The 23,931-nt window shown below is 43.9% G+C and overlaps 1 protein-coding gene across 1 annotated transcript in view; it reads right to left on the reverse strand.

Annotated features, from left to right (window-relative positions):
• The window catches only part of MED13L (mediator complex subunit 13L), a 168,453-nt gene that overhangs the window by 108,192 nt on the left and 36,330 nt on the right, over window positions 1-23,931 (reverse strand). Inside the window, exon 2 of the mRNA XM_040416650.1 lies at window positions 7,920-8,157. Within this exon, the coding sequence (XP_040272584.1) occupies window positions 7,920-8,157 (238 nt within the window). The remainder of the gene's footprint in view (window positions 1-7,919; window positions 8,158-23,931) is intronic.

Here is a 23,931-nt window from a genome sequence, read left to right on the forward strand (position 1 = left end):
TAGCTTCACAGAATGACTGAAGCAAATAGACGCAATACTGTGTTCTAAGCTGAAAGCATCAGAAGAGGACACTAGGCGACCTCACTTCAAGGCACCGGCTTAGAACTGCAATAAGGAAGAGGCGTGATGTATGAAGGGCACAAGGCTTCCCGTCACTTAGACACTTGTTCAGCAAATGATTATGCTAGGGGCATGTTCAGAAGGCTGATTTCCAAAGTGGATTTGAGAACCTTTTCAGCGTCACAATCTACATAAAAAACTAAAACCACCACATGTATTCACCTCCCACTGATTTCAATGGAAAATTAAACTTGTAACAAATTTCATACGGCACAGATTTTTCCACTTGTGGATTTCTCATGTTGCAGAAAAATAAGAATTGACAGAATTTCCACAGGGAAATCATGGCGGGTAGGCACATGAGGACCAGTTCAATCACCGGCCGGCGGGTCCGAGGAAGAAACACAAGGCTGATGTCTTACAATGAGCTGTTTGAGTATAAAAGGCACAGACAGCAGGGCAGGTTTTCTGCAAGGATTCTGTGGCAATATCTGACACTAATCCTCAGCAAAATCCAGTTTCATGCGGATATATTGCAGATTTTGCTGCACATTTTCCATGGAATTCATCCTATACATTGCAAAGGGTGAAATCTGCAGCATAAATCGACACGAAATCCGCACCGCTGGCCAATTCAGGCCTGATTTTTCTGCAGCAGGTAAATGAGAGGATCTCATCCACTTTTCTGCAGGTTTTCCACTCCGTGTGGCCTGAACTGGACAACCTAGTAATGCTCGTTACAGTGCCGACTCCACCTAAGGGTCCATTCACATGTCCGCAATTCTGTTTTGCGGAACGGAATTGCGGACCCATTCATTTCTATGGGGCCTAGCCGCCACACTATGTGCTGTTCGGATCTGGAAATGCGGATCCGCAATTCCGCTCCCGAAAAAAAATAGAACATGTCCTATTTTTTTCCACGGACAAGATTAGGCATTTTCTATTATAGTGACGGCGAGGATGTGTGCGTGGATCCGCAAAACACATACGGATGTGTGAATGGACCCTAAAAATGTGACGGCTATACGCATATGACCAGAACCAACAGATGATCTGCTATTAAAGGGGTTGTGTCATTTCAGTGCCTTGTCATTTACAAGGCACTTACTAATGTATTGTTATTATCCATATTGCCTCCTTTGCTGGCTTGATTTGTTTTTCCATCACATTATACACTGCTCGTTTCCATGGTTACGACCACCCGGCAATCCATCAGTGGTGGTCGTGCTTGCACATGCACACTATAGGAAAAAGCTCAGGCCTCTCTAGGGGCCAAGACAGCGTGGGCCTATATTGTGCAAGCATGGCCACCACTGCTGGATTGCAACCATGGAAACAAGCAGTGTTTAATGTAAAGGAAAAATGAGACCAGCCAGGGAAGGAAGCAATATGGGTAATAACAACACATTAGTAAGTGCCGAGTATTAATTTTCTCTACATAATAAATGCCACTTGCTGAAGGGAGACAACCACAAAAATAAAAAGTCCAAATTTGCTCACATTTGTTCTTGGTCATTGTCCAGAAAGCCCATGAATAATAAAAATATATCTGAAAGGTGTAAAACAACTATCAAAACTGGTGTAAAGTAGACCTGGCTAAGTTACCCATAGCAACCTATCAGATTTCACCTTTTATTTTTCAAAGGAGCTGTAAAAAATTTTAAAATGTGGAATCTGATTGCTATGGGCGACTAAGCCAGTTTTCCTTTACATCAGTTTAGATAAATTTCCCCCATAGGTGGGAATTTATCAAGTCTTACACTTCAGAATTCTGGCATCAAAAAGTTGCAAAAAAAATAAAAAAAATTGGTGCTGTGTGACTTTTTGAATTTACCAGTTTCACACGAAAGTATGGGAGCAGTATTTCCTGGACTGAACGCTACTCTTCTATAGTGAACTGTCAGCATAATGATTTCTGATCCTCTGAATTCCCATCTCACTACGGGTCTGCTGTACTGTAATGACCATGCCGTGACTACAGGTCAGTAGACCCGTGGTGAGATAGGAATTCAGAGGATCAGAAATCATTATGATGCAGCGAGTTCACGTCAGAGTGGCAGTGTTCAGGCTGGGAAATACTGCTCCCGCACAGTGTGAAACTGGCCTAGCAGTCACTCCAGTTTCAAAAAGTAGGTGTGGTTAGCCATGTTAATTAGTTTCCCTCCAGATTTATCACTGCGAGTCACAATCTTACTTCAAGGGAGGGGAGGGGGAGATTAATATGAAAAACTAAAAATAAAACTAGAATTGTTAGGGTTAGGAATGCAGCAGGTTTTCTGGAATTTTAATATTGATGATATAGGTAATAAATATTAAAATTTGGGAAAACCCTTTTAACAATGTGCAACACTTGATAAGTTTTGCACAGAGCGGACATTAAATATTACCCTAATGATAAATCACCACCCATAGTTGCTTCATGTACATTGTAATCATATACTTAGTGGTTAACATTTATTTATCAGGTTTGAACCAAATGTGATATAATCACTTTGTGGTAATGATAGAAAGGGTCTTTATCCATTCTACACAGACGAGTTCAAAAATCTGCCAATGTTATTTTACGGCGCTATTCACACATGCCGTTTTCTGTATGGCTGTGCTCATCAATATGCAGCACACTCGGTTTCCTCTACAGTAAAGTCCCCACAGGAGTACAGCTCCAGCAATGTCATTGGAGGACACCCAAATTTTTTGGGCGGGGATAGGGAGTAAATGGCTGATACGTGAATGACAGTCGCCATCCGATGGCAAGAGGTGGGACTGGAAAATACTGGGATCCAGTCCTTAACATAGCGATGGCGAGATCACAAGTCAAGCCAGGGGTCTCAAAGTCTGACTGCCAGGGGCTGTTGATGCCCAAGAAAGGCCTCCTGGGCTGTCCTGTGTGATCCTGTTACAGAACAGATTCCTTAAATGAGTTGTGCCGCAAAAAATATTCTTCATTTTTCAAACCAGCACCCAAATCCTTTTGTAATTGCATGTAATTAAAATGGAGTCAAGCCAGTGAGCTATTCAATAAAATTAGAGATGAGCGAATTTCATGTTATGAAATTCATTCACGCTTCGTTTGGTGGTAAAAGCAGAATTGTGTTATGGATTCTGTTACCACGGACGATAACGCAATTCTATGACGGCATTCCGTTATTCATTCCATCATAATAGAAGTCTATGGTCTGCATAACGGATCCGTCCTGTTTCCGTTATGCAGGGGAGGACTCTCCTGCATAACAGAAACGGGACGGATGCGTTATGCAGACCATAGACTTCCATTATGACGGAATAAATAACGGAATGCCTCTAAAGGCATTCCGTCATAGAATTGCGTTATGGTCCGTGGTAACAGAATCCATAACGCAATTCTGCTTTTACCACTAAACGAATTTCAAAATATGAAATTCGCTAATCTGTAAATAAAATGTATCTGTATAGCGCCACCCGTTTGCTTGTTGAAAAAAAAATTAAAAAAAATCTCAGGGCAAAGTCAGTGGGGAAAAAATACAAGGGGTTAATGGTGTATGACTGATGTAGCCTCCACAGAGAATTCAATAGATCCTGTAGTATAGATCTGCAAGGCATCTAAAATACCAGCAGAGGAGGAATGTGGGACTCGGGGGCCCCTGTTCCAGTGATACAGCTTCATTGCATTACTGTCCAGAAAGTAATGTGCTGAAGGACTAAGTAATGTTCTAATCAAAAGCATATTCTGTACCTTCTTTATACAGAAAGGTTCGTCCGTCCTCTAAACTGCATCTGCTTACAGACTGCTGAGCTGTGATATACACCGCTGACCTTCTAGCTGCTACTTGGGTGATAATGAGGCAAGGCAGCTAGGGATGGAACCGGTGTGTCTGGGGAGGAAACTGCATGGAACCAACTACAGCGGTGTTAAAGGGCATCTTTTCATTTATGGATTGTTACATGTGACCCCTAGACTATTTCAAAACATCACTTTAAAGAGGTTGTCTCATCACAGACAACGCCTTTCAAAATGTGCTGTGGAGCATCATCAACCTCCAGTAAAGGGCTGACTGTGCTGAGGGAAGCAGCATTTCCCCTGCAGAGACCTCATGGTGACCATTCACAAGTGAGAACAGGACAGCTGGGACTCTGGGCTGCTTGTAGACAGCACCTCTTTACTCTGGCTGATACACGGCGTCCTGAACTGGATCTCCACGCTAAGATGTCCATTTGGGTTGCCTTCATGAGACAGCCCATTTAAAACCTCCAACTACATGCCTGCAACACTCATGAATAAAGCTGCCCATACACATTAGATAGATGGTCTGGACCATACACAAAGTGTATGACTCTCCCCCAATGGCAGATGTTGGGGGAGGTGAGGATGAGATAAGGCATGTTGGACCTGAACTGTTCAATCCCTTTTTTTCTCAGAAGTGCCCCCTCTTCCCATAAGAACGCATGCGCACTCATCCGAGCCACACATGCAGTCAGGAGATAGGTCGACTGAATGTGCCTAATGTGTATGGCTAGCCTAAGAGCATGAACGGGCTCCATGGAGGCTTCTACAGAAACATCTCACCTGCGTACAGTACACAGAGGCACCGCTTCTCCTACTTCCTTGTGCTCCCGACATGCAGGGTGTGAAGGTTTAAACCCAGAGAAAAAATGACAATGAGAAGCGAAGCTTGTGAAATGCCAGAGCCCCTCACATAATAGGACATGAATCACACAAATACAATCATTTGCCTCTGTGTCCTACAACTGCAGTCACCACAAATCTGAATATTTTATAACCACTACCAGGGAAAAGGGGAGTCTATATATTATTAAAGGCAGATTGTGGAAGCAGGAATGTCACGAGCACCAGCGCTAAGAACAGGTGCCTCATAAATGATTCAAACCGCTGGAAAGGCTCGATGCCGGCAGTTCAATTATATATAATGGGCTACACACTCCTGCAGAGCCACCAGTCACCGCATGCAGAAGCTGGGCAGCAGTGCTCGGGAGGAGGGCGACTGCAGAAAGCAACACGTGGGACCTGTAGCACATATATCAATACATCCGGAAAATTTAGCATTTAGGCCTAGTTCACACGAATGTTTTTTTGCAAGTGTACGGGCCGTTTTTTTTGTGTTCCGTATACGGAACCATTCATTTCAATGGTTCCGCATTAAAAACGAAATGTGTTCCGTATGCATTCCGTTTCCGTATTTCCGTTCCGTTGAAAGATAGAACATGTCCTATTATTGCCCGCAAATCACATTCCTTGGCTCCATTCAAGTCAATGGGTCGGCAAAAAAACGGAACACATACGGAAATGCATCCGTATGTCTTCCGTATCAGTTCTGTTTTTTGCGGAACCATCTATTGAAAATGTTATGCCCAGCCCAATTTTTTCTATGTAATTACTGTATATGCCATACGGAAAAACGGAACAGAAACAGAAACACAACGGAACTCAAAAACGGAACGGATCAGTGAAAAACGCACCGCAAAACACAATAAAAGACATACGGTCGTGAGAACTAGGCCTTAGACTGACCGCTAACTCTGAAGGCTGTCAAATCACCAAGTAGGAACGCCCACATAACTCCTTAGCATAAAATGAACATACCATAGGTTTAAATGAACACGACGCTGCATTTTGTGTGGAAACACTTAAATAAAAATAAAAACTCCCCTTTTTAAAAGGGTTATCTGGAATTTTGATATTGATGGCGTATTCTCAGGATAGGTCATCAATATCAGATTAGCAGGGGTCCGATCCTGGCACCCCCACCCATCAGCTGTTTGAGGAGTCTGCTGTGTGTTCCAAACACAGAGCCGTACATTGTATAGTGGCTGTGCTTGGAATTGCAGCTCAGGGCACGACCGTTGTGTGCATCCGTAGACGTTGTTTCGTTTTTCGTGATTTTCTGCGGGTCCCCCCCCCCCCCCCTCCCCAGTTTTAAATTCATTGGTGGCCAGTAGGGCCCCCCCCTCCCTGCCCTGTATTACTGTACACTCATTGGTGGCCAGTGCGGCCCCCCCTCTCCCCCTCCTAATTAAAATCCAGCGTTTGGTGGCAGCGGAGAGTTCCGATCGGAGTCCCAGTTTAATCGCTGTGGCTCCTATCGGTAACCATGGCAACCAGGACGCTACTGCAGTCCTGGTTGCCATGGTTACTTAGCAAGTTTTAGAAGCATTATACTTACCTGCGAGCTGCGATGTCTGTGAGCGGCCGGGCGCTGCTCCTACTTGTAAGTGAAAGGTCTGTGCGGCGCATTGCCTTACCAGTAGGAGGAGCGCCCGGCCGGTCACAGACATCGCAGGTAAGTATAATGCTTCTAAAGATTGCTAAGTAACCATGGCAACCAGGACTGCAGTAGCATCCTGGTTGCCATGGTTACCGATCGGAGTCCCAGCGATTAAACGAATGAATGAATGTACAGTTAGGGTCCATTCACACATCTGTTATTTCTTTCCTGATCTGTTCCGTTTTTTGCAGAACAGATCTGGACCAATTCATTTTCAATGGGTCCTGGACAAAAATCGGACAGCTCAATGTCTGATTTTTTTTTTCAGTACCCATTGAAAATGAATGGGTCCAGATCTGGTCCAGATCTGTTCCGCAAAAAACAGATCAGGAAAGAAACAACGGACGTGTGAATGGACCCTAATACAGGGGAGGGAGGGAGGGCCCACTGGCCACCAATGAATGTACAGTAATACATGGGAGGGAGGGGGGGCCGCACTGGCCACCAATGAATTAAAAACTGCGGCACCTGAGGGGTTAATTGTGCGGATCACAGCCCCCTGTAAAAGATCGGGTGCTGCCAGGCAGCAGGGGGAAGTTATTACATAGTTCTCAGTATATTCTAACTTGAAGCGTCCCCATCACTATGGGAACGCCTCTGTGTTAGAATATACTGTCGGATCTTAGTTTCACGATCTAACTCAAATCCGATGGTATATTCTAACATAGTGGCGTTCCCATGGTGATGGGGACGCTTCAAGTTAAAAGATACCATCGGATTGGAGAAAACTATCCGATGGTATAATAGGGACTCCTGACTTTACATTGAAAGTCAATGGGGGACGGATCCGTTTGCAATTGCACCATATTGTGTCAACGTCAAACGGATCCATCCCCATTGACTTGCATTGTAAGTCAGGACGGATCCGTTTGGCTCCGTACAGCCAGGCGGACACCAAAACGACTTTTTTTTCATGTCTGTGGATCCTCCAAAAATCAAGGAAGACCCACGGACGAAAAAACGGTCACGGATCACGGAACAACGGAAATCCGTTTTGCGGACCGCAAAAAAAAAAAAACGCCGTGTGCATGAGGCCTAATAATGACGTCTGTAGTCTTGGAAGAGGCTTAAGGGCTCGTGGAGCACTGCAACCTCTTCAAAAAGCTGAACGGAGGGGGTGTCGGAATATCAAATGCTCAACTAACCCCTATAACAAGAACCTGTCAATACACCTACAAATCTGTCACCAACACTTTGTGTACTGAGATCTACCTCAAGAGGTACAGGCTCTGATTAAAGGGACTGCACCCTATGAAGACCTATCATAGTCACGGTGCATTGCCTGAGAAAGTCTGCGCTGTTTCAGAGCGCTTGCCCCTCATCACTACAGAGCCAGTGCTCCCCGTGAGCCGTGTCTAAGGAATCTCATTCAGCCAGCAAGCACACTGCTCCATACGGCTGCCCACCTGCAGCAGCCAATGACCACATGCCCATGCAAGCCCACTGACGGGTGCGGCTTGGCAACGTGTAGCCATTCGCACCACCTGCACGTACCCAAAGAAAAGCATGTGCTTCAATTCCAGTATTTTCACTCTGTAAAGCCAATATACACACACAACGTTAAAGCAATACCAGAAGGAAATAGAAATGTGTACTCACTGGTGAGCTCATGGTGGATAACATCTGCAAGATTCGGTTCATCTCCCCACCAGAAAACCCAGAGCTCTTTGCAGTCAGGCATGACCTCACGTCTCCATACACACAACAGGTTGGCCTGCAAGCAACGGATGAAGCTCAAAAGAATGGGGTCGTCTTGGGCTGGAGCGGAGATGATTGGACTGCAGTCGCCATGGCCTTGGAATTTGTAGCGACGCCATTTGATGCCAGTTAATTCAGCCTGGAAAGAAAAAGGAACATGGTTAAGACATCAGCGCCTACTAGCAAACAGCTAATGGTAGAGACAAGCATATGAAATAGCCTGTGATGGAGCCAGACAGCGGCCTCTTCAGCCACGGCCAAAGACATTCCCATACTACACAGATTTAAACCAAGTAGGTAATGCCGCTGGACACCTTTAGGGGTAAACCTGAGTAATAATCTTCTGGTCGGGGAGGGCGCCTGAAGTACAAGGACCACTCATATCTACCACTCCTACTAGCATTCCTCATGAAAATCTGCAGCTGTAATGCAATAGTTCAGGGGCATCTATTATTCCTACTATTGGTTCCCTTTGTTAAGGGGATGTGTCCTTACACACTAAGGCTACATGCACACGACCGTTGTGTGTTTTGCGGTCTGCAAATCGCGAATCCGCAAAACACAGATGGCGTCCGTGTGCACGGACAGCCTTTAATATAACTGCCTATTCTTGTCCGCAAAGCGCAGACAAGAAAAGGACATTTTTTTTTTTTTTTTTGCGCGGCCACAGAACGGAGCAACGAATGCGGACAGCACACAGAGTGCTGTCCGCATCTTTTGCGGCCCCATTGAAGTGAATGGGTCCGCATCCAAGCTGCAAAAACTGCAGCTCGGATGCAGACCAAAACAACAGCCGTGTGCATGAGGCCTAAGGCTACTTTCACACTAGCGTCGGGGTTCCGCTTGTGAGCTCCGTTTGAAGAGTCTCACAAGCGGCCCCGAACGCATCCGTCCAGCTACCAATGCATTCTGAGTGGACGCGGATCCGCTCAGAATGCATCGGTCTGGCAGCGTTCAGCCTCCGCTCAGCAAGCGGACACCTGAACGCTGCTTGCAGCGTTCGGGTGTCCGCCTGGCCGTGCGGAGGCAAACGGATCCGTCCAGACTTACAATGTAAGTCAATGGGGACGGATCCGTTTGAATTTGACACTATATGGCTCAATCTTCAAACGGATCCGTCCCCCATTGACTTTCAATGTAAAGTCTGGATGGATCCGTCTGAAGCTACTTTCACACTTAGAATTTTTTCTACAATATAATGCAGACGGATCCGTTCTGAACAGATCCCAAGTCTGCATTATATGAGAGGATCCGTCTGGGCAGACCCCTGACGGAGCCGCTCTGAACGCAAGTGTGAAAGTAGCCTAACACTGTACAATCAGTGCTGTTAGTGTTAAACAGTGCAAGAACTTTCCCTCCAATCTGGCAAGATCCAGTTTTTTATTTATTTATATACTTCTAGAAGGAATAGTAGAGGAACAGCACATCAAAGAGTCAAAGGAAGAAATGCTCCAGAATGGTTATATTATGGGAAATGCAATTATTTACCATTTCAGTAGTAGTGATGGGTCCTCTTTAACCCCTTTAAAGAAGAGCTGTCACCACTCCTAACGTGTTTTAGTAACTATTTGTATGCCCCATGTAATAATTCTGGAACATCTATTCTTATGGCTCTGTGATGTACCATTCCTCTGTTATTTCTACTAGAAGTTATGAATGGATCGTCAGCAGCTTGCAGTAAAGGTACAGAGGGGTGTTACTATTTTGGGGTGTGTGACACAGGCAGCACTGATTGGACAGAGTAAGACACACCCATGTGTCTCCCCCGTAGCAACATCTAGCTTGATGCGGGTCAACAGGCGGCAGCAGTGATGTGGCATCTGTATGTCACGTGACCCAGTGACATGACGCATGCGTGACACAGGGAGACCCAGAACCTGCAGAGCTGGGGGGGAGAGCGATGAGACCAAAACACAGCGGCAGGGATCAGACAAGTATGATTACCACCGCCAGTCCGGCCATGCTGTGAGGTCTGTATAAAATGTCATAGGGGTGTCATTTCTAGAGGTTTTCCATTGGCTTCTCTACAGTATTTGGACAATCACAGGAAACATGCATGATGCAATCTAAGAAAATACAAGTCACCACCAAGACGCTTGTTAACCCCTTCAGGACACAGCCTTATTTCACCTTAAGGATCAGGCCATTTTTTGCAAATCTGACCAGTGTCACTTTATGTGGTGATAACTTTAAAACGCCTTTACTTACTTATCCAGGCCATTTTGAGATTGTTTTTTGCACTTCATGACACTGGTAAAATTGAGTCAAAAAAATTCATTTTTATTTATAAAAAAAAAATACCAAATTTACCAAAATTTAGGAAAAATTTTAAAATTTCTAACTTTCAATTTCTCTACTTCTACAATACATAGTAACTCCAAAAATAGTTATTAATTTACATACCCCATATGTCTACTTCATGTTTGGATCATTTTGGGAAAGAGATTTAATTTTTTGGGGATGTTACAAATCTTAGAAGCAAATCTTGAACTTTTTCAGAAAATTTTCAAAAACCCAATTTTTAGGGACCAGTTCAGGTCTGAAGTCACTTTGCGAGGCTTACATAATAAAAAACCACCCAATTTCTTTTTATTTTTTACGGTGTTCATCTGAGGGGTTAGGTCATGTGATATTTTTATAGCGCCGGTCGATACGGACGCGGCGATACCTAATATGTATATTTATGCAAGTTTTACACAATAACAGCTTTTTTAAAACAAAAAAAAAATGATGTTTTAGTGTCTCCATATTCTGAGCCATAGTTTTTTTTATTTTTTGGGCGATTGTCTCAGGTAGGGGCTCTTTTTTTGCGGGATGAGGTGATTGGTACTATTTTGGTGGTACTATTTTGGTGGGCAAACAACTTTTTGATCGCTTGCTGTTGTACTTTTTGTGATGTAAGGTGACAAAAAAATTGTTTATTTAGCACAGTTATTTTTTACGGTGTTCATCTGAGGGGTTAGGTCATGTGATATGTTTATAGAGCCGGTCGATACAGACGCGGCGATACCTAATATGCATACTTTTTTCCCCCCCTAATTTTTACCAATTTTTTTTTTACTTTATTTGGGAAAAATGACGTTTATGTTTATTTTTACTTGAAACTAAATTTGCGGGGGGGGGATTTTATTTTTTGTCCCACTTTGGGACTTGAACTTTTGGTGGTCTAATCCTTTACAATGCATTACAATACTTCTGTATTGGAATGCATTGGCTGTATGAGTAATACTGTGTGTATTACTCATACAGCTTCTAGCCTGTGAGATCCAGGGGGCTGGATTTCACAGGCTCGTCACCGGAAGGCAGCGCGATGCCTTCCATGCCATCGGGTCCCCCCTACAGCCGCATGGGGACCCGATGGCACCACCGATCGCCACCGCAAACCGCAGGTAAAGCCGCAAACCGCAGGTCTAAATTGACCTGCGTTATGCGGTGATCGCTGTGATGGGGGGACCCCCCGCGCATTTAGCCAAGGTGCCTGCTCAATGATTTGAGCAGGCACCTTGTTCCGATCACCGCCTGCTGGGTGGCGGTGATCAGAAATACACAGAACGTACCCGTACGCCTTGTGTCCTGAAGAGGTTAAAAAAAACGCATGATACGAAAAACACTCAAATTAAGGTCATTGGAGGAGATTTATCAAAACTGGTGTAAATAAAAACTGGCTTTTCACAGCTCCTTTGGAAAATGAAAGGTGGAATCAGATTGGTTGCTATGGGCAACTAAGCCAGTTCTACTTTACACCAGTTTAATAAATCTCCTCCAATGTGCACATTTCATGCAGATTTAAGCATCGTCCACATTTCCATTTTTCACCAACGTGTGCTGTGCACATATTCCACGGACAGCACATGTACCCATTGATTTGAATGTGCCTGTTTACACTTCAGTATTTTTTTTTTTTATCGTGGGTCAGTAAAAAAAATTACAGAGACATGCACTACTTTGGTCCATGATGCAGACCAAACACACCCACTGAAGTCTATGGGTCCGTGAAAATCACAGACACAATAGGAGGCATCCGTGTTGCGTCCATTTTTTCACTGAAGACTAATAGGAGATGCTCTGGAAATTAATTTTCAGCTGAGCAACGTCCATGGATTACGGATGACACACGGAGGCCAAAAACGGACATGTGGACCAAAACATAGATCCGTCACTTTTTTCACGGACTTGAAAATTATACAGAAATGTGGACGAGGCCTTATATTGCGCTGCATTAGCCGATCTTCATCCAGCAATCTGGATTCTGGAACGTACGATAGCAGCAGCTATAGGAATCTGCTCAGGACTAACTGATCGCTTTGGCACAGGGGATCACTGATGCCTCTGGTCACTTCGGCTTCACAATGTAGAAGTACATGGTACAGATGTACCGATTTCAATGACCGGTGTTACAGGCACGCCATGTGTGCAGGAGAGAACACCTGCGCACATGGACAGAACATGCCGTCATTTTTTCCTCAAGTATCCTCTGTACCTCATTATGAAATACATTTTTCTCACTTCTATCACACGTAATCAGTATATTCACCCGCAATGCAGACAAGAACAGGACATGTTCTTTAATTTGTGGAATATGTGCTGTCCGTTTTATTTGAAGACCCATAGAAATGAATGGGTCCGTGTGCCATCCACAAAAAAATGTCAATCAGACAGGGATGCAAAATACGGTTGTGTGCAGAAGGCCTAAGCGAAATTTGTCAAGAATTCCGCCTCGCATAAAAGGGTGTGGCTTAGTGATTAAGGCTACTTTCACACTAGCGTTCGGGGCTCCGCTTGTGAGTTCCGTTTGAAGGGGCTCACAAGCGGCCCCGAACGGATCCGTCCAGCCCTAATGCATTCTGAATGGATGCGGATCCGCTCAGAATGCATCAGTCTGGCTCCGTTTGTCCTCCGTTCCGCTCAGCAGGCGGACACCTGAACGCAGCTTGCAGCGTTCAGGTGTCCGCCTGGCCGTGCGGAGGCAAACGGATCCGTCCAGACTTACAATGTAAGTCAATGGGGACGGATCCGTTTGAAGTTGACACAGTATGGCTCAATTTTCAAACGGATCCGTCTCCCATTGACTTTCAATGTAAAGTCAAAACGGATCCGTTTGCATTATCATGATAATTTGTTCATGGTAATGCAAACGGATCAGTTCTGAACAGATCTAAGCGTTTGCATTATAGGTGCGGATCCGTCTGGGCACATACCAGACGGATCCGACCTAAACGCAGGTGTGAAAGTAGCCTTAGAGGCGTAGTTTAAAATACAATAACGTAGTACAACAAGACTGCTGCAAAATTTTGTGGCGGGTACTTTCACACTTCCGTTGCTGGATTCCGGCTGGCAGTTCCGTCGCTGCCGGATCTGGCAATCTGCATGCAAACGAAAACCATTTGTAGACGGATCCGGATGCGGGTCCGTCTCACAAATGCATTGCAATACCGGATCAGTCTCTCGGAAAAACGGATCCGGTATTAAATTTTTTACATTTTTAAAAGGTCTGCGCATGCGCAGGCCAGATGACCGGATCCGTCAATGCGGCACTAATACATTTCAATGGGAAAAAAAATGCTGGATTCCGGCAACTGTTCAGGATTTTTGGCCAGAGATAAAAACAGTTTTTTTTCTCTGTCCAAATACTGTAAAAAGACTGAACTGAAGACATCCTGATGCATCCTGAACAGATTGCTCTCCATTTAGAATGCATTAGGATAAAACTGATCAGTTATTTTCCGGTATTGAGCCCCTAGGACGGAACTCAATACCGGACGCAGGTGTGAAAGTACCCTAAGCTTTGCAGCAAAGCAAGCCAATAAGCGGTGTAAAGTTCGCCAAACCTGTCTCAAGGTACAAGAAATGTATCATCCGCCTCAGCCACTTAATTTACAAGGTCCAAGTGTTAAACCAGATTAGTACGTCTGCCCCAATTTTGGAGTTTTTATAGACAAGAAGCATGACAGATGACAAGTGGCTGTGCCGCTGTAACATCCTGTACGCACAGCAACGCAGGACGCAACAATGAAATCAAGATGTCGCCTATTTATAGAAATTATCTTGGAACGAGATGCCTTCTTGCTGGTAAAAACTTTTTGTTAACACAAAATTGTGAAATGAAACAGAATGATGCCATAAGCTCAGAAAGCCCAGGGGAGGAAAGTAAATGGAAAGTGGAGGTTTGCAGGAATGCTGTTCATCAGCCTGCCGGAGGCAAATGAGCTGTGGATTTCTTAAAGGGCCACTAGATCCAAAACAGATGTTAGCCGAGAAAGGAAAGAAAAAAGCTGTAATGCGACATTACCAACACAACCCTACAGAAGAATGGAGCCAGCTTCATAGGGAAAACCATCTTCAGGGGCTTTTTACTCACTAAAAAAAGACCATAGAAACCACTTCTATTTTATTCCATATTACATGTGGTTTTTATGCGTCTTTTAAGGCTACTTTCACACTAGCGTTTTTACTCGATCCGGTAGAGGTTAGCAAAAACGCTTCCATTACTGATAAAACAAACGTCTGCATCCGTTATGAACGGATCCGGTTGTATTATCTGCAACATAGCCAAGACAGATCCGTTATGAACTCCATTGAAAGTCAATAAGGGACGGATGCGTTTTCTATTGAGTCAGAGAAAACGTATCCGTCCCCATTGACTTGCAGAACTGAAAGCATGCTGCGGTTCACTCTCCAGTATGAGAACGGGACGGAATGCATTTTGGAGCGTTACGTTTTGTCCCTTATTGACAATGAATGGGGACAAAACTGAAGCGTTTTTTCCCGGTATTGAGACCCTATGACAGATCACAATACCGGACAATATTAACGCTAGTGGGAAGTTTCAGCACGCTGCGTTTTCCTCATTAACCACTATAGGATTATTTTTCAGGTATTTCTCCCGATCTCAAAACTGATCTTCATTGAGAGTTCATTTATAGTGTCATCTGACTGACACGTCACACCTACGAACTACCTTGAAAAAATTCTAATAAAAAAAAAAGCAAAGACTTCTACCATGGACTTTTACAATATGCTGCGAGTCGGGATAAAGCATCTGGATATTTGCTTTGTCTACATTAGAACGCACTACATGCTTTTAACACCTAATTAACAAAAATGCCAGAACTTAGAAGCAAAAAAGGCTTGTGTGTCCTGCTTTTTATATTCCCCACATGCCTTCAGTCAACCTCAGAGCCTGGCAATTTTTTTACTGCCAAAAAAAATCCAGGTACAAAAAAATAAAAAAAAAATGCTAGAAACACAAATTTGGCAACAAACCTACATGTGAACTGACCCTTAAACCAAAAAGTACAAACTGTGTCCATTAAGGCAGGTTTTTTGACCACTTAATTACCAGATTGTTTATATCCCCCCCCTTTCGTACCAGGCCAATTTTTCTGTTGCAGCAATGGGCCGATCTAACTGCAAATAACTAATCAACCTACATGTGTTTGATATTTTTCACATGTATTTTTGTGCCATTAGATGAAAGATATAATATCAAAAAAAAAATTAAAGAAAAAAAAAAATGTGCAGACATTTTTTCTTTTTACATTTATTTATTTTTTATCAAAAAGTGAATTCACACGGTTAATTATTATTTTTTTTTTAATATTAGGAAAAAAGGTGAACCAACACCTTCCTGCCAGAGTCAGGGAAGGAAGGTGTTAATCCACAGCCTGGTCTGACTGGAGAGATTCTCAAACTGGAAATCCACAGAACAACATTATCTACAACTGCGTCAAGAAACCTGTGGAGACCCAGCCGTAAATTTGGAACAAAGTCTTAATCCCTTTGCAACCCCTGACGTAATAGTACACCAGCGGGGCTCGGGGTTTATATGGCCATCAGCCGATCCCGCTCCACACATGACCCCTCTGACAGCAAATCGCCCCGATTTAATGTGGCTTTGCCGCTGCGGATTTCTGCGGAGTAACTGCAGACTTGATGGGAAAAAAAAAAAAAACTGGCGTAAATCCATTGCATGTGGAAGCAACCGTAAGCAGCAGCACATGCAAGACACAAATTCATGTGGAAGCACACATTAAAAAACCCCTTAACTTGACCCTCCGCACAAGGATTCCAGTAACACGATTAATGTGCAGAAAGCCCTAGTGGGAACTTCTACAAGATTACACGTGCTCTCCAGGATCTGATGGGTTTCTGATAGTCCTGGAGAGGCATTTTGATTCCGCACTTCACTACACAGGCTTTGTAAGAACAGAAGGTAAAAGAGGCACGCTGCGCGAGGCGCGCTGTGTTCTGATCTCCGTTGCTCTCACGGATTGGGCTCTTTGAGCCTCCCAAATATTACACCGGAGCGGCAGATACACCGCACATGTAGATTACCGTTATACATATAACAGCATGCAAATAAAAATCTATGAATCTGGCAGGACTGGAGCCAAGGAAGGCAATGCGCCGAGAAAACTGCTGCTGGCACCTAACTTTTTGGGTCATTTTCAATGGATGTTTAAATAGCTCTTAAAGGGGTATTCCAGTTTCTACTAATAAAAGTGATACAGTTTTCCTAATAGACATTATGTATCAGTTCGTTAAGGTTTTCAAGATCTCTGCTTGTTGTCTGTAGGAAACTTTACTATTCACTCCAAAGGGATAAAAATCTGCCCTGGTCATGTGATGAACACATGGGTTTCATTACAGTTAGGGTCCATTCACACGTCTGTAGTGTATTGCGGATCCGCAATACACCCGGTCGGCACCCCCATAGCAATGCCTATTCTTGTCTGCAATTGCAGACAAGAATAGGACATGCTCTATTTTTTTCCGTAGCGCTCCTGAAATGCGGACGTGGAAAGCACACTGTGTGCTGTCCGCATCCATTCCGTCCCCATAGAGAATGAATTGGTCCGCACCCGTTCCGCACAATTGCGGATGTGTGATGGAGCCTTACAGTACAGTTATCAGAGAAGTGTCTTATACCATGTACCTGTATGTCCATCACATGACCGGAGGACATTTTTATCCCAATGAAGATTCCTAATAAATGACAGCAAGCAGAGATTTTGAAAGTCTACAGAATGTACACAGGTAGGAATTTGGAAGATTGTACTTTTCAAAAGAGTAACATTTAGTTGCTAAAACCAAAACAGGTTCTTTTACACATGCCAACACTCAGACTAATAGGGAATAAACTTAAAGGGGTATTACGGTTATGACGTTATCCCCTATCCACAAGATAGGGGATAACCACTAGACCGGTGGGGGTCTTACCACTGGGACCCCCACTGACCACAAGAACAGAGATCCCGTACCCCATGGAGCCCCCAGATGAATGGAGCAGTTATGAATGGAGTGGCTGCCTGCATGCCTATCTATGGGAGTTCCAGAGAAAGCCGAGCTCTAAAAGGGGGTCCCCATTCTAGAAATCCGTGGCGGTCCCAATGATCTAATAGTTATCCCCTATCCTGTGGATAGAGGATAACTTTACATAACCGGAATACCCTTGTAAGGGAACCTGCACATGGAACTTTATGCAAATTGTAGCGTGTTTCAACTGCACCAAAACCCCTGATTTCTTCTTGCAGTTTTTGGTGCGGATCTGATGCGCTTTGCCGCAGATCTCTCCCTTCATTTGAAAAGGGTGAAATCCACAAACATAATTGACATGCTGCGGATTTGAAAATCCCCATGGCAGGTCAATTTCCATGCAGAACAAATGCAAAAATGTACATGAGATTTGTCTATTCTCATGCACATTACGCTGTGGTTTTTCCGCACAGGAATCCACGACGTGTGCAGGTACCCTTAAAACAAAAAAGTGTCCCAGAATATGTCCATCACTGTAGACATTTAGGTGCAAAATACTTGCGTTGTTAATTCCGGTATTGAGATCCAGCAGAGGATCTGAATTCTGAAATTAACCTGATCCGTTTTGATTTTGCACATCAGGATGCATCCATTCTGTTAGGATGCGGCTGTGTGAATCAAAACAGATCCATCCCTATATACATTAAAAGTCAATGGGTGACGGATCAGTTTTTTTTAGGATTCTTGTTTTCAGTAACGGATCCGTTTCCCCCCTCCCCCCCGTTTTAATGGCCGGACACAAAACCGCAGCTTGCAGCATTCAGTCACAAAACAGAAAGCTGACAGAACAGAAGACCTCCTGATGCATCCTGGGTGGATCTCTTTCCATTCAGAATGCATGAGGACCAAATAGAAACGTTTTTTTTTCCCAGTATTGAGAGCCTCTGCCGCAAGTGTGAAACAGGCCTAAAGTAAGCAAAGAAGTATCACAAGGAAGAGAAAGTGTCACATATCTAGCAAGATGCGCCAAATTTAGCAGAAAGCATGCGCCAATTTTTGCCTATCTTGTCTGGTCTGTGTAGAATAAGCAGAAGACTAGCCAGGAATAACCAATCAAAAGGTTCCTCTGAATAACTAAGGGACAGCAGCATATTTTATGATAAAATTATTTTATTCTGGGCTGTACGCCAACTCCTAATAAAATATATATCTACTTCTCAAAGTTCATCTGATATTTCAGAAGATATTTGATCATCGGGGACCTGTAGGGTATAGCTAAGGTTGGAGGCATGCTTTAAAAACCAATTCATCCATTTAACAAAATAAAAATATAAAAAAAATAAAAGGAATAAACTTAATTGTGCTCTTCATTCCTCACGTGTAATTCCTTTCTCTAGAAATCTCAGCTATTCACTAAGAGGACGTTTTACTCTCTTCCATGTGAACTGGCTGAAGCTCGCTGCCCAAACGGGTGCAAACATGTGGCACTTAGCGAATTAAAAGATTATCTATTCTCCATGACATTTATAGCATGTCCACAGCTCAGGAACCCACGTCTACCTCCTGCTTGGGGTTCCCCTGACCCCCATCCCATCAGCTGAGGTGACTGCTGGTAAACAGAGAGGTGGACACACGGCTCTCGGTTCACTTCTATGGGCCTCCAGGAAACAGCCAAGCTTGCTTCCTTGGCTAGCTCCCACAGAAATGAATGGAAAGAGCTGCGCTCATTTGCAGCCAGCGCTCTCATTCTCCACTTTGGATGTGCCAGCCAGCTGCTGCCTTACCGGGCGGTATGAGAGTGGGGCACCGCATTCTGGAAATATCCCACCGCAAGACAAATTCTAATAGAGGAAACAATCTCTCAAGGAGATAAGGTTACTATTCAGAAGCTTCCTTTAAAAAATAAATATATATATAATAATTTGATTATTTGTAAATATGCCAGATAGTCACAAAACTTTTAGTAATTCATTTTATCCAATTGCTCATCATGACATAACACAAGTCGGCAAAAAAACAATACCCGAACTTAATAAGGGGTCCTCCGGGAAATAATAAAATAACTGAAAACACCTTATTACGTTACTATAAACACATTCTCAAATAGCTTTCATTATTGATAATGGCTCATTTTCTCGAGGGGGCCAGCATCAGGGGAAATAAAATGGCTGCTGCCCTATTCGCACACACAAAACCCCTCCTAATCTCATAGCTGGACGGGTTACTTCAAAGACGTGCTCTAAAGAGCTGCCTTAACCTCCTCCCCTAACTGCTCTTGCTGTCATGAATTAGGATTCTACATGTAGCTGATGTCAGCTGTGTGTCTAGGAACGAGTGAAGTGAAAGTACAGAGATGATGCTGTGATACTACAGCAGAGTGCACACAAGCGCTGCTGCTCACTAGCCACATCCCCCACCCATCCCTCTACTCTTTCACTATGCTGGTTCCTACTAACGAATGTCTTGTCAGCTGTATGTAGGATTGTAATTCATGACAGCCAGAGTAGTGAGGAGGGCTTTGAAGTAACCCGTCCTGCAGGTTATCAGGATGAGCTTTGTGTGCTCATAGGGCAGCGGCCTTTTTATTGCCCCTTATGACAACCCCTTGAGAAAACGAGCCAATATAAATAAGCCATTTGGGAATATGTTTATATTAATGTAATATTTAGGTATTTTCAGTCATGGTAAATCTACTGTGCTAGTACTATGTTGCTTTAGCTCCATCTAGTGGCCATTTGTATAAACAGTTTCTAGCTAGCTAGCATTTATTTCCTTTTATGTCCCATGTGAGCCACTGTATTTTATCATTGAATTATTGACATCACTGAATCTGCTCATAGCAGCCATCTTTTTCAAGATCAACTGAAGTACAAAGCAGCATCTAAAAAATCAGCCTCCTCATCCAGACTAATGTGGCTTCGCTGGTACATTTAGACCATTGGTGAGCACGTTCATGCAGATTTATATGCTATGCTTTATGTAACCTGTATTTCATTCACATCCGTTTTTCTGCATAGCTTTGTACTGTAATGTGTTATAGCATATTGTCACATGCTCATTCACTATAGTAAATACATCTTCTTTCTGTTCCTCAGTTTCCCCCTATTCTTGCAATAAAAGTTACATTGGATGTTACTCCAGAGTCAATGGGGGAGATTTATCAAAATTGGTGTAAAGGAAAACTGGCCCATCGCAACCAATCAGATTCCACCTTTCATTTTTTAGAGCTCCTTTGCAAAATGAAAGGTGAAGTCCGATTGGTTGCTATGAGCAACTAAGCCGGTTTTTCTTTACACCACTTTTGATAAATCTCCCTCAGGCCTCATGCACACGACCATATGTGTTTTGCGGTCTGAAAAAAATGGATCCGCAAAAAATATGGATGACGTCCATGTGCATTCCGTATTTTGCGGAACGGAACAGCTGGCCCTTAATAGAACTGCACTATCCTTGTCCGTAATGCGGACAATAATAGGACATGTTCTATTTTTTTTGCAGAACGGAAATATTGATACGGAAGGCCCACTGAAATGAATGGTTCCGCATACGGTCTGCAAAAAACAAAACAAAACAAAAAAAACGGAGCGGACACTGAAAGAAAATACATTCGTGTGCATGAGGCCTCAATGAGTAAGTAGGTGGGAATTTAGCTGCCTGTCATCTTATGCCCCATTAACACATAAGGAGGACAGAACAGGGGTATTCTGGAACTTCATGCATGAAGCTAAATTTCACCCTTTGAAACAATGCATGCTAAAAGTGATTGCTTGTGTTTCTTAGCTTACCCTTTATTTTGCAGGACACATGGGGGTTTTCTATTACTATGAATTAGAGCGAAGATCAATTATGTAGGTTTGAAAACGGTTTAGAAACAAGAATGTAATAAACACATCTCTATGTTGTAAGGCAGTGTGTTCATGTAATACACAATCAGAATATATTAAAGAACACCTAGAAGGAGGACGATAAAACCTATTTTGCAATACGGCAATCCTGGAGGGTGTTACTTGTAGTGATCAAAGCTCCAAGATCCTAACTTCACATACGGGTTTTCCACACACTTATGTCTGGCATCACTAATGCTTTTTATGCTTCCCCATTAAAGCCTCATGCACATGGCCATTGTCGTATTGCAGCCCGCAAACAGCGGGTCTGCAATACATGGGCACCGGCTGTGTGCACCCCCATCACGGATGCAGACCGTGGTGTTTCTGTCCGTGCCTCCGCACCACAAAAAAAAAAAATAGAACATGTTCTATTTTTTTACGGTGCGGACGGATCACGGACCGATTCAAGTTAAATGGGTCTTAATCTGTCCCGGCAGGTGCACGAATGTTGCCCGTGCATTGGGCACCGCAAACTGCGGTCACCAATGCACGGAACAGCCGCGTGCATGAGGCCTAAGGATGTATTACACAGACCAATGTGGTAGACTATTGTCCGCCATAGCATGGGAAGGAGTAAATGCTATGTCATCGCTCGGCCCCATGCTGTCCAGCTGTTTGCTGGCAGCAGAAACGATCATTTTTAAACCTGTCAAAAGATCTTGGATTGCCTGATGAATGAGCGAATGCGAATTAGCGATGATTAGCCCGACAATCGCCTGGTGTAATATAGGCTTTACATGACTGCTGACTGGTTGTTGTTCACGATGCCTAATAGACAAGGGCGTTCACCATTTATGCAATTAACAGACTTTAAGAAGCTAGATGGCCAATCCATCAAATACCGGAAAGAGCTGGACAGATAGTTTCTATAGTGCAGCCTGCAGCACAGCAAGAGGAGATGCCACCAAGTATAAGGGACCATTCACACGTCCGCAAAACACAGACACCAGCCATGTGCATTCTGCATTTTGCAGACCGCACATGGCCAGCACTATAATAGAAATGCCTTCTCTTGTCTGTGGCTATTTTTTTGCGGGGCTGATGAACGGAAGTGCGGATAAGGACAGTACACGGTGTGCTGTCCGCATCTTTTGCTGCACCATTGAAAATGAATGGGTCCACAGCCATTCCGGGCCCATTTTGAGGACGTGTGAATGGACCCTTAATGAGAGCCTGCCTCATCATATCCCATGCTATGAAACCCAAATAAAGGGGGCACCATGCGGTGTGAGCACTGACCAAGCACCACTAGAAGTTTATACTTTGCCAATCTCAGGTCAATCACACTAAGTTTTCCCGGTGTTCTTTTTTATTTATTTTTTTCCGCTAGTGTATTTACCCACAAAATGAATCCTCTAATTCTCCTGTCAATGGTGATATCAAAAAATATATACGGTACATTGTGTAACATAAAGACACTAGCGCCAAGAACTAAAAACCTTATTTTAACTTTAAATGCACCGCCCTGCCTTAGCTTTAGGTGTGGTTTCTGCACATTAACATTAACCACCCAAGCACAGGAAAAAATTTTGAAAAGACACTGATAGGGCCAGGGTAGTACAGGCAAAAACTAACCGGAAGTAATTAAAAGAGGTTATCCAATGAATAATAAGAAAAATGAAAATCAGACATCATAGTACAAAGCTAGAACCAGCCCTGTACCTCACATGGAGCCAGAGATCTCCCGTTCATTGCTCTGCTAGATTTATATCAAGCTGACAGCCCAGGGGGGGGGGCGTCCTTTCCGCTGCAGCCCAGGGGGAGGGTGTCCTTTCCGCTGCAGCCCAGGGGGAGGGTGTCCTTTCCCGTGCAGCTCTCTCCCTATTACAGTTCAGGAGGCACTTGAAACATGAAACAGTATGTGGAGCCTTCTCAGGGCGCACTATAAACAGCACAGGCAGCGCACTTAATGTAGGGAGGCGATTATAGCTAATGGTAAAGTATATGGAAGATACAATATACTGGACTGTAGGATTCAGGGTAAATTGCAGTGTTAGTACTTTGTGATAAATATCTGGGATTGAGGTTGCAGTTTAGACACTCTGTCTGTAAAAAGGTTTGCCATCACTGGCTCAGTGGCTATGCTAAACTTTTAATTAAATGCAATTACAAAAGTATTCAGATCCAGGTGCTGGTTTGAAAACGGAATATGTTTTGTTTCTCAACCCCCCCCCCCCCCCCCCCCCCCACATGTGCCGGGCCCCTCACTGGTAATATACGTACCCCGCTCCCCGCACCGCCGATGCTGCTTCTCCCTGCACACGGATGAAAACATCAGGTGTCGGGGGGAGAAGCAGCCAATGGCAGACGGGGACGAGCCTCCCTAGCATTGCGGGTGACGAGTATATTACCGCTGAGGAGCCCGGCAAATGTGTGTGGGGGGGTTGAGAAATTGGATAACCCCTTTAATCTGCTACTTGCTGTCCCTGTAAAGATTACACAACTGCAATCTAGTAGTAACAGCTCATAGATCACCGCTACCAGACAGGTATAGAAAACAGAGAGAGCATATTGGTTGTACACCCTTGAGCCCCCCTATGCACTGTCCTTAAAGGGGTTAGCCATGACTGTTAAACTCCCATATCTAGAGTTACATAGCAATGTAGTTATAGAGCGAGTCTCATCTTGACAGTTGAGGGAAACTTTAACTTGACTAATTCATGGCGCACATAAGAAACGTCTCCATCTTTATACATTTCTATGAATTTAGAAGTAAGGATGTATGGAAGGTGTCTGGGGGTGTTTCACCTGCTTCTTTATGAGATCACTAT

Source organism: Bufo bufo, chromosome 2 (genome assembly GCF_905171765.1).
Source record: "Bufo bufo chromosome 2, aBufBuf1.1, whole genome shotgun sequence".
NCBI classification, from domain to species: Eukaryota; Metazoa; Chordata; class Amphibia; order Anura; family Bufonidae; genus Bufo; species Bufo bufo.